Below are 11,087 nucleotides of genomic sequence, written 5' to 3' on the forward strand. Positions count from 1 at the left end.
CTTTCGAAAGCCTGCAGTTGTCTAGGAGTATTTTTTCTGCATACCTGTTAGGATTTTTCCACAGTTCAAACGCCCTTAGCTCTCACAGGGCAAGACTGAGATGTGGAATTGTTACAGCATTAACATTTGGTGACCATTCATTACTTTTGCTTTCCAGCTAAGAATCATTAAGCTTCCACACAAATTTGGAGAAGCTAAAAGAAACCCTGGTTTGGATGCAGGGAGTTTCTTTGAGATGAAGGCTGTCGCTCCACAGTGTGTGTGCGTGTACTGGAGTTCGCACCGCTGTAGCTCAGTAGCCAAACAGCTGGCTACTGGATACATGAGACTAAAGGCAAGTGCTATTTCATTCGCAAGCCTGAAGCTAGGAGAGAAGCAAAGAAATAAAAAAGGCACTTGGGGTGCTTCAAGAGAAAATCAGGAATGAGGTACCATTGCTTCTGTTTAGCGTACTAGTTCAGCTGGGGAAGAGTGCAGTCTCAGCTGAAAGCACAGAAGGGAGGTTAAACATTGTCTGTCACAGCTGCTTGTAAAAAAACAGCTTTATTTCTCTCTTGCTAGAGCCACTGATTCTATCAGCAATGCTACCCCTTGGATGACCCTTTAAATTTTAAAACTTACTCAAGCTTAAGGCTTAAGCTTTACATACTCAATACATTAACATTTTCCTCTTTACACATCAGGCATTTACTAAGGGATGCCAGCAGTCCAGGACCTGCTGGCAAATGGAATAGATCCAGCTCTGGGACCAATTAGTTTGTCAGAAACATGTTGCAATTTTAGTGCAACAAGTGGCAGCAAACTAGCATCAGGTTAAACAGAGCATTCTGACTTCTACTCCAGTAAGCGGACTCACTGATTTTGTCATCAACACACCCTGTATTAGCTCCTAGTATTTACTATAGTGTCATCTATCCCGTGTAATCCAAAGACAGGAGTTTAACAGGGTGGCATGTGTTTTCGTGACCTTAAATAGAAGCTTCTAATTGTATTGCATGCACAAAGGATGTTGAGTCCCATCTCTTGTCATCCATTCTATACTAAAGCCTTAGGCAACCAGGGTCAGAGCAGTTGTCACCTACCAGTCAGCCACCTAGTTTCAGCTTCTTAAGTTTTCCCATCACTTCTTTCATACTTCGCACACATAACAAGCAGCTCGTCAGTGGCAGCCACTGAGCCTGTGCTGTATTCTCTCATTAATGACTAGAGACGTTTAAATAGCCATCAGCCCTGGCCACAGCAGTTACAGACTAATATGAATAAAAATGGCACTGTGTCAAACTTGCAACATGCAACTGTGTTAAGCTCATGTTCAACAGCAAAAGACAAATGTGTTTCCACAAGACTCTGCACAGTGTTCAATGTGGTGATGGTCAAGGTTTTTCTAATCCCACACTAGAGACACAGTTTAGTTTCCCTACCCATTAAGGGGTTCCTTCAGTTCAGTAAGTTGGGAGGGCAAGGGTAGGAGAAGACACAGCAATTGTGTTTTCATTAATTAATTAGCTCTGGGCTCACAGCATCTGGTCTGCCTTCATATATGCTATAAAAGCCATCCAGATTAATTTTCTACAGATTAACCAAACACAGGACCAGCTATTTCAATATACTTTATTTTAAAACAGGTCACAAAACACTAAGCTTAGCCCGTTCTGCCATACACAAGCTACAAATACTTGTTTGACAGTTGAGGGTCAGTCTTTAGTAGCATACATGAAAAGTGAATAAAAATCCATATAAAACAATATTCAAATAGTTTCCATAGGAACACAGATAATTGTGACCCATCTCCTAGTCATTTCTGTTGCGTTTATGCCAAACCTAAACTTTAAAAAAACCACTTAAAAATTCTAGCAAGAATTAAGTTAATGGTCCCCCAAATGCCCTAAATTCAATTGCTAACCTTGCAGTTAATTACTAAATATTACCTATACATTAATACTAGCTGAAGCACAAGTTGCTGGATATTCAATTCCGCTTTCCCAGGCACAAGAGAGTGGCAGACTAGCAACATCCTGCTCCTCCACTTCAGCTAGGAACCCTTGCTCCTTGATCTGCTGCATTAGTTGCCTAGAAAGGAGAAGAAAAAAAGCAAATAAATCAAAAAGTGTTTCACTACAACATGCCCAAAAGAAAGGTAAGCAAAGTACTTTTTTGTTTACTGCTGGGGAGCATGAAATGAACTCTTACTCCTCATCTCCAATCCAGACAATATTACCGGGAGTGTAAAACTAGAAGTATGGATGATAGACTAGGAACATAAATGAGCTGACCAGCGAGAACCATGCAACTTCTTCCATACTCAGACAGGAGTTGTACTGAAAGACGAGCTCAGAAGAACTTCAGCTGACAGTTTTTTGATTTAGTTATCTCATACTATATGTAAGGCAAGAAGTTGTGCTACTACGTGGCTCCCCATATACTACTAGCTTTAGACATATGCAGCCATCTTGTCCCTTATCTCTCAGTTATCTAACCACAAATTTAGCCGTACACCTTTATACATGTACATTACATTCCAAAAAAGCTTTTTTCCTAGGTGCTAGAAAGATGTGCACTGTAACTTCATTGCTACATCCCCCTCAGTTAAGGGCCAGCTTGTATCAGAATTTTGTTGCCAAAACAGAAAACGCAGGTGGTCATGCAGGGCTGAAAGAGGGCTGTAGCCTTGGATAATCATTATTGCCTGCATAATTCAGCTCAGCATGTCTCAGACCAAGTTTTACATTTTAACAGAAACCCAGTGCCACAGCAAAAAAGCTAATTATTCTCCTGCAGAGCCATTTTTAGTTCAATTAGACACAAGGTCAGAGCCCTCGCATAAGACTCCATTAGCCACTTCCCATTAGCCTTCCCATAAGACTCCAAACTTGTGTCCGAAAGCTTCACTTGGTTTGAGGAACACTTTAGTGAAACTTCCTGTCAATTGAAGGAAAGAAACAATACAAGCCTTGCTTATAGAGGCAAGGCTAGTAAAAGAATGGAGGAAGCTTCCTCTTACTTTATGGCAGGAATTTCCCCAAACATAAGCATTTTCAATAAATTTGAAAGCAACCCACCAGCAAAGTTCATCATGCTTTAGGGTAATACTGCTGCCCAAGCGCTCACTGCCAGTTTAATAGGCAGACTTCAGTACAGAGGTAAAGGTTTCCTCTTGCAGGAAACCCCACTTTTCTAGAAGATGCAATCCATTAACCTGACTTGTGCAGAAAAGCATCCAGGTTACTCTGAACTACTGCCCAAGGTGCAGTTTCACAGCATGCTTACACTTAAGGGGCAGCCTTGCTTTCTCCGCTGACCTGTTCAACAACTTCCCATGGAGATCTAGCACTCTGCACCGAGCAACAGAGTTCAACCTAAACCTAAAGGAATAACTCTCAAATAAATAGACAGATCATACTGTGAAGCAGCACTATTGAGTGTTCCTGCCTCCTGCAGTCAGCATTCAGCAAGGTATCAATTTAGAAGACCGCATACTATTAGAACTGTAACTGACTGGTCTCCAGCTACTAGTCAAAGAAGCTAACTGTAAAGAAGCTGTAATGATTTTGTGTCATGCAGGAGTGAAACACACCAGCTAGAAGCCCAGGTTATGCAAAGGCTCCTAACATTACCCCTTTAAAAGCACCTTTCCTGGAAATGAGTAGATCCAAGAAAAGAGTAATCGGCAGTGTTCTAAGCACACAGCAAAAACCTTCAGAGGCATTGCCTTCTTCCACACCAAAGAGGTTTTACAAGAGCTATGGGACCAAAACTATGGCCCTGTTTGTTAAGGGACAGCCAACTGTCATGAGCAGATCACCAGTCATCTGTATCAAAAGCCCTGATGGATTAAGGTACTTAATTACTAACCATGCTGGTCCTGACATCACATAGTGTATTGTTGGCCTCTGGAATCCATTGAAAGTAGAAGCTGCCGCAACAGTATAGGCACCCATGTTCTCAAACAGGATCCAGTCACCGACTTGCAACTCTGGCATATTACAACGCTCAATGATACGATCTAGGCCGTCACAAGTTGGTCCCCATATGCTGCAGGAATAGCAGCTGTCATCCGGTTTAGGCCGCTAAAGAAGAGAGTTGAGTATAATTAGTCTGACCACCAATCCAGAGCTTCCAGAATTAATACCACAATTAGTAGAACATTCCACCTTGCAGAGAAGAGGAGGAAGAGCTGCTTGCACGTCCTTCTCCACCCTTGCTTTTGAATTAGTTCCACAACACGCTTCATAAGTCAAATGCCAAATTCTGGCAACATGGAGGGAGCAGTGAACAGAGATGTGACTGCTGTGACGAGGATTCTCCTACATCCATGATACATGACTAGTATGTAATACTCTGAACGAGCATACCTTTTGCAGAACTGGTTTAACGTGTGCATGATCATACAAGATGCAGTTGAACGATCCATAGACTCCATCATTCACATAGTACATAAGAGTTTTGTCGTTTGCATCATCTTCATCTGGAAGAAGTTGATATACCAGTAAGAGAATGCTTGGAAAGCAACAGTGGCTAGAAGTAACATTAGATTTAGGTTTACATACCATCAGAACCTGTTTGCTCCTTTAATACAATTTTTTTTGCAATGATGTTGACTGCCAGCGTGAATGCTGATGCAACATAGTATCTTCCTGGCTCTGCGATAATATTTATTCCAGAATCTGAAGGAAAGTATTTATCCAGCGCTGGGTTAATTACACTTGTGATCTAGGGAAGAATCAGATGCCAGTATTAGAACTTCAGCAGTTACTCAGGTGCTATTTCAGCAGTCTGAGATGAAGTCAGACTTTCACGCTCACAGCAATATACCAGTCAAGTGCGTAATAACTATTAGCATACAGTAATCTCTATTGAATGCTTTTGCTTTATTTTCCCCATTCAAAGTTTAGTTTGTGATTAAGTTTGAACACCAAAGACCTCATTTGCAACTTAAAAATGCAAGTGACCAAACAGCTTATGTTTGAATCTGAAGGAAATCACCACTCCCAGACCCATAAAATCAGCATTGATGCCCTGCAAGTCCCCACACTTGAATTTTAATTTCTAGTCCACCTGTAGTTCTGCTAGTCACGCAATATTCCCCAGCTTACTGCATCCTAAAGAAGTCATCTCACAGGATCTTAAGAATACAGAAAGCTTTGTCATCACCTTTGAAGTTCAGTTGCCTTCATGAACAGTTATTTTGAAGTGCTGAAATTATCAGTGGTTATTAAGCTGCCTCCAACTGCTGCATGACTATGTTATGCCACAGACCCCAATTACAACATCATTTACTCTTGATGTTTCACATAAGCCAACACTATGAGAGGCCAGCCTTCATTAGGGGGTATCACAAGTGAGACGACATTAGCCAACATTATTAGCAGAAAACTCACTTTACGTAACTTATTTGCTGTCTCCTTGAATAAATATGTAGCATCATTTAACACCACATTAGGTTAGACTGGCAGGTGCTCCGACAACACTGCTCTATGGTCTAAGTCCTACAAATACCCAGCCACCTTGTCTCTTCTGGAAGCAGAACTGCTTCTGTGTGAAAGCAGACTAGAGAACACTGATCAATTAAAAAATGATCCAAAAGCTAGTTCTAAACCAGATCGGACAGTCTAGTTTACTGCCACCCAGAAGGACAACATAGGTTCAGGAGAACCTTTTCCCCCTGTTTGGGAGCATTGCCAATCTAGACAGTCTGAAATACAGCACCAACTGGATGAAGCCTCTGCCAGTAAGAATGAAGCCTGCAATTAAAAACTGCTTTACAAGTTTGATATCTCTGCATGTTTATGCAGTCATTTAGCTATGTATGTAATAGGTTAATCTAATTTTCAGTTTTCAGATTAATTCTCCTTTTCCTCTAAATTTAGTTTCTGACCAAGGAGACAAATGTTCTTGCAAATATGCCTGCACACAAATAGAAAAAGCAAGATTTTGATTTATCCAGATGAATGTTCAAGCAGAGCCCACAACCCGAGAAGTTCTTAAGCAAAGCTATACCTCTTCAAATTTAAGCTTGACATCTTCAGAGCCAGGGAAGCCACCACCAATATCAAGCAGATACATATTGAAGCCAAGTTCAGCCTAAAATGAGATTAATGGCAAGACTGTCAAGAAAGCGGTTCTCAGTTTTGCATTACTTTAAGCTAAAATAAGTCATTTCATTAACACTTGGAACAGAGCTAACTCATTGTGTTCAAGTAGCAGTCATTTGAGTTTGAGCTGCTGATTTTAGCACATCTGTAGATGAGTTTTGCAGAACCAGTCAAAATAAGCCATCATGACCTCAAAAATTCCAACAACATGAAATCAGCGACTTAGCTAGCCTTCAAGCCTGTAGCACTTTTACATGTGATTCAGTTTTGCCACAACAGTTGAGCAGCAGTTCCAGAGAAAGTAGAACTAGACTTACTCCCATATCAAACACACAGCGGGCATCGGAAATGGCTTGAACAAAGGTCTCTGGGTCTGTACATCCACTTCCAACATGGAAACTGCAAAGAGATAGCAAAATATCAGTTGCTATTTAGCAAATTAGTCAAGAAGTTTATACAAAACTCAAGCCACCATGTACAAAGGCATCTCTGTTGTCAGACCATTTGTCTTATTTAACATTACTTTATCAGCTCACCTAACTCCAATGATGGCAAGGTCAAGTTCTTTTGCACGCTCCAGAAGAAGCCTGCTAGTCTTCAGTGTAGCTCCAAATTTAACACTCAGACGACAAACTGCTTTGGAGTCATCAGTTGTAATGCGCAAGACTAACCTAGGCATAGGAAAAAACAAGGGTTTAAGTTCCAGTATAAAAGACATCACTATCAGGCAGGTATGACCTTAGAATGAGACAGAGCTTAAACATACAAGCTTTCCGGTCTGTCTTTTCCTAATGTGCCAGTAAGCTACATAGGATTAGATTTCACTGGCTAAAAGTAGGTTTAGTTTCTCATAATTTTGCAGCCTATCTTAACTAGACAAGAACAAGTTTCAGGTAACAGCAGGTATTTCTGTAACTTGGGAACCCAAGTGAGAATTACAGAAAAATTAGCTTAACTTACTTGGCTTTTGGATGGGCCCTTGCAACTTTCATTAGTTCTACTTCACTGTCAAATGTCATCATCTGTACACCACTGCTGGCAGCGTGTTTGATTTGAGACACTTGTTTGCAGGGATTTGCATATATTATTCGCCCAGGAGGTACACCAATGCCCTGTACCAGCTGTATTTCCGTCTGCAGAAAGACCAGATTACACTTGTGAAAGGTATTTCTAGGTGATCAAACTAATCAGTACAACAAAAGTAACGCTGCTTGGTTATGCTTAATCTTTTATGAACACATCTTGTAAAACTGAACATATACCAACGTCACAGATCAGAACACAGTCAAGATCTTACCTTACTGGCACAATCGAACCCTGCACCGAGAACAGCAAGCGTCTTCACCACAGCTTTGCTGTCGTTACATTTTACAGCATAGAAGGGGGTTACCCGAGGAAGGGCTTTATGCCATCGCATGTGCTTCTTTACTATATCACCGAGGTCAGCAACATAGAAGGCATCTTTATCATCCTAAAGCAAACACACATTTTAAAGTTACAAAGAGTGGATAACAGGATAAGCCTAGAGGTCAGCATTTGAGGAGGAGGTTGCCTTGCAGATGTGCAAAGACAGCTTGTTCCATTAGTTTATAAACTTGCAGCGTCACGAAATACAGTGATTTTCCTATCGTACTTACAGAAGATGACACTTCATTTATTTTTTGGTCAAGGATATCCTTGGCAGTAAAGCCTTCATCAAGGAAGGTTAATTCAAATTCTTCATTGCTGAAGCTACTCATGATTTCCAAGATTTCAGGTTTACGTGAAAGGATTTAAGTACAAACTGTTGATACAAAAAAGCGCATTTATTACTTCATTTAAACTAATACAATTTACATTCACTACTTCACTTGAATTCATCTAGTCATTGTATGACCACTACATCGTGGTCACGCCATTTACAATCATACAATTCCTACAGTGATCACCAATAGCAGCACAGATTAGGAACTTACATAGATTACAGACCAGATTTAATCAGAACAACGGAGGCACTCCACAAAGTAATCTTGCTAGCTTGAAGGCAAGTTCTCCTCTGTTCAGCAACTGTATGATATACTGCACCTATTCAAATAAAAAAGATTAAATAAATACTGTCAGATATCATTAGTCGAAGTCCCTGGAGTTTCCACTGTCTTTTCCTTCACCTCCACATCGGAGATGTTAACATTATGGCTAGTACCAGTGTCAACCTGATTACCACCTTTTTTCAACAGCTCTTAAGCACTGTTGTAGCTCACCGGTTTCTGGGAAAAGGGTTACATGTTGCTACAGACAGAAGCTAAGGATGTTACTGACTTCCGAGTAATAGGAACTCGCACTAGGTCAAAGACAGTCGAGTATCTCGATTCTCACTGCAGTTCAGACTATGCATAAACCAGGTACGAGCTCAGGGCTTTCCTTGAGGCTGCTCCGCTGGTGGTTAGAGCCTCCCTGTTCTACCCACAACCTCCAGGCTACGCGAAAAGATATCTCACCTGTCAGGAGTGGCAGACACGCACTAAAAGAGCGGTTCCTAACCGACAAACTCTTCACAGTGATCCCAATTAACACTTGGTAATGGGTTTTTACAGTAGTCCATACCAAATCTTGTTACCAGAAGCCTACCAGCCAAGCAGAAAGTCCCTTGAGAACCAGAACTGAAGAGCAAAAGCACACTCCTCTGCCACCCAAGACCTACAAAGCCCACGGCGGAGCGTGCAGGTCACCTTTTACCGGGCAGCCCACAGGGAGAAGGACAGGCTCCCGCAGCAGCCTGCGCTGCCTTTTAAAGCCCTCAGCGCTGCACTGACTCACCGCCAAGGCACGGCCTCGTGTCACCGGGTCGGCCCGCTGCCTTCTCCCAGGGTTTTCTACGCTCAGCCTCGCCGCACAGATTCCGACTGCGGACTGTGCACGCTCCAAATTATTCACGAACCTTTAGTTACGTCACCGTCCCCTCTATTTTCAAAAAGGCTGGCTACGAACTGTATGAAAAATAAATAACTTGTAGCTGTTGCAGTTCGGAGACTCCAGGCCGAGGGGGTCACTCACTGCACACACAGTCTGCACCGGAACCCACCACACGTTATCCGCCGAGGGACTCTGAGAAGGCAGCGGTCACACAGCTTCCTCTCAGCCTCCAGCAGCACTCGCGGCCGCGCCGGGAACTACTCCGCACCCCCGGCCAGCCCTCGCCCGGAGACAGGCCGGAGCGGAGACTCGGACCAGATCAAGCCTTAACGAAATAAACCCCGGCAGTGCCCGAGCCTCGCCCCCCCGCTCTCACCCGCACGCAGCGTTAACGCTCCCCGAAGCGGGACAGAGCCGCCTCCACAAACCCTCTCCGGAAGCAGCGAACCGAAGGCCCGCCGGGAAGCTGTCACCGAGGAGCAGCCGCTCGGCGGACAGCGGGCTTCTCGCCGCGGCGAGGGGAAGCCAACGCCACCGGGAGGAAGGGAGCCCGCGCTCCCCTCCGCACCGAAACCCCCCCGAAAGGCGAGCTGCCGCCCTGAGTCACGGCACCGCGGCGGGACAGGGTCAGGCCCCGCTGCCGCCCGCCGCCTCCCCCCCGCCACCCGCCGGGCCTCTGACACCGAGCCGTACCCGCTCCCCCGGGGGACGAGCAGGCTCCCGCCCGGGGGCAGCCGGCCCGCCCCGAGCCGCGTCCCGCCGCTCACCCGCCGCTGCCTGGCCTGGAACCGGCCCCTCTCCCGCCCCCGGGACACGCCGCCAGCCCCCTCCCCGGGCCGGCCGGCCCGACCCCCGCCCGCGGCCCGCCCTCTGCCCCCCGCCCGGCGGGGACGGCCATTCCGCGGGCGCAGGGGTGGCCCGCCGCCCAGCCCGGGCCGGTTGGCAGCGGCCCCGGAGACACGTGGCCCCACGCCGGCCGGCTTCCGCCGCGCTTGCTTTACCTCAGCCCGCCTCAGGCGGCGGCGGCGGGGGCTCGGCCGGTCCCCTCGCTCCGAGCCGCCGCCTCGTCCTCCTGCTGCCGCCGCCGCTGCGGGCCGGGCGCGGAGCCGGGCAGGGGGCGGGCGGCCTGCCGCCGGAGGGGAGCGGGGCCGGCCGGGAGAGCGCGGCTGACAAAGCTCCGCCGCTGCCGCGCCGCTCCTATATATAGGGCAGCCGGCGTCGCTATGGCGACGCACCAGCTCAAACCAGCCCCGATCGGCTGCGGCCGGGTAGGGACTCCGGCCGGCCGCTATTGTGACGTCGGCGGCGAACACGCGCGGGCCGCGCCACGCCCCCGCCGCCCGCCCCGCCCCCTGCCGTGCGCTGAGCGCGCCGGGTCTCAGCCGAGGACCGCGCCCGCCCCGTGTCCCCGTCTCCCGTGGGGGGACCGATGGGACGTCCCTGCCCCCCCCCAGCCCCTCGGGTGCGGAGCTGGGTGGAGGGGGGGGGGGGGCACCAAGGCCGGGGCTGCAGGAGAACCCTGGGAAGGTGTCAAACGAAACACCGAGATCAAGCAGGTTTGGTTAAAACAGTGAAAAAAAAAGAAGGAATAAAAGCTCATAAATAATTTAAAACTCTATTCAGCCTGTGTGTGTGTGGCTGCACGCGCGAGTTGGGGAAGGTTCTCTGCAAGCAGACAGTGAGGAACGCGGTCCCAGAGTGTGGCACCCACAGCAGCGGGTCCCCGAGGCGCTACCTGCCCTCGGCAGCGGCTCCCCTGGCCGCAGGAGCGTGGCCTGTGCCCAGAGAACCCATCAGACACCCGGAGGAGCTTCACACCGCCTCCCCGGCAGCGAGCGGGCAAGGAACGGGGCTCGTAGGCTCGGGATTTGGCTCCGTGGGCAGCAGATACAATGGAGGCGTTGGAAAAGCGGCCGGAGAGCGAAGCGAAGGGCTGTGCCACCGCTGCAGGAGCCCAGCCGCTCGCTGAGCTGGTGGAAAAGCGGGAGCCAAGACGGGGTGGTGGCCATCACCCAGGCCCAGCCCTCCACCGCGTCCCGGTACTGGCCGTGGTCCCCCCTCTCCTCTTCCCCCGGCCAGCTGGGGCTGGTGGAGAGCCCACGG

General features: G+C 47.3%; 1 protein-coding gene across 3 annotated transcripts; it reads right to left on the bottom strand.

Annotated features, from left to right (window-relative positions):
- Window positions 1–1,595: 1,595 nt before the first annotated feature.
- ODC1 (ornithine decarboxylase 1) lies at window positions 1,596–10,233 on the bottom strand. 3 transcript variants are annotated; one of them, XM_075414835.1, is made up of 12 exons: window positions 9,986–10,233; window positions 8,061–8,156; window positions 7,730–7,875; window positions 7,390–7,563; window positions 7,053–7,225; window positions 6,629–6,763; window positions 6,410–6,491; window positions 5,998–6,081; window positions 4,548–4,710; window positions 4,353–4,465; window positions 3,853–4,067; window positions 1,596–2,070 (listed from the first exon to the last, which is right to left on the bottom strand). In XM_075414835.1, the coding sequence occupies exons 3-12, from the start codon at window positions 7,829–7,831 to the stop codon at window positions 1,929–1,931; spliced, it is 1,383 nt and encodes a 460-aa protein (XP_075270950.1). In that variant the 5' UTR covers window positions 7,832–7,875; window positions 8,061–8,156; window positions 9,986–10,233; the 3' UTR covers window positions 1,596–1,928. The 3 variants fall into 3 exon arrangements, with proteins under 3 accessions (XP_075270950.1, XP_075270948.1, XP_075270949.1); XM_075414833.1 differs by having other exon boundaries at window positions 8,048–8,156; window positions 9,986–10,232; XM_075414834.1 differs by lacking the exon at window positions 9,986–10,233 and adding an exon at window positions 9,752–9,771 and having other exon boundaries at window positions 8,048–8,156.
- Between the last annotated feature and the right edge of the window lie 854 nt (window positions 10,234–11,087).

This window comes from Opisthocomus hoazin, chromosome 2, assembly GCF_030867145.1.
Source record: "Opisthocomus hoazin isolate bOpiHoa1 chromosome 2, bOpiHoa1.hap1, whole genome shotgun sequence".
NCBI lineage: Eukaryota > Metazoa > Chordata > Aves > Opisthocomiformes > Opisthocomidae > Opisthocomus > Opisthocomus hoazin.

Coding starts and splice junctions, on each gene's coding strand:
- ODC1 (XM_075414835.1), bottom strand. CDS start 7,831: ATGAGTAGCTTCAGCAATGAAGAATTTGAATTAACCTTCCTTGATGAA. Junction 6,764..7,052: donor AGGGCCCATCCAAAAGCCAA/GTAAGTTAAGCT, acceptor TCCTATGCCTAG/GTTAGTCTTGCGCATTACAA. Junction 4,466..4,547: donor GGAGCAAACAGGTTCTGATG/GTATGTAAACCT, acceptor AACTTCTTCCAG/ATGAAGATGATGCAAACGAC.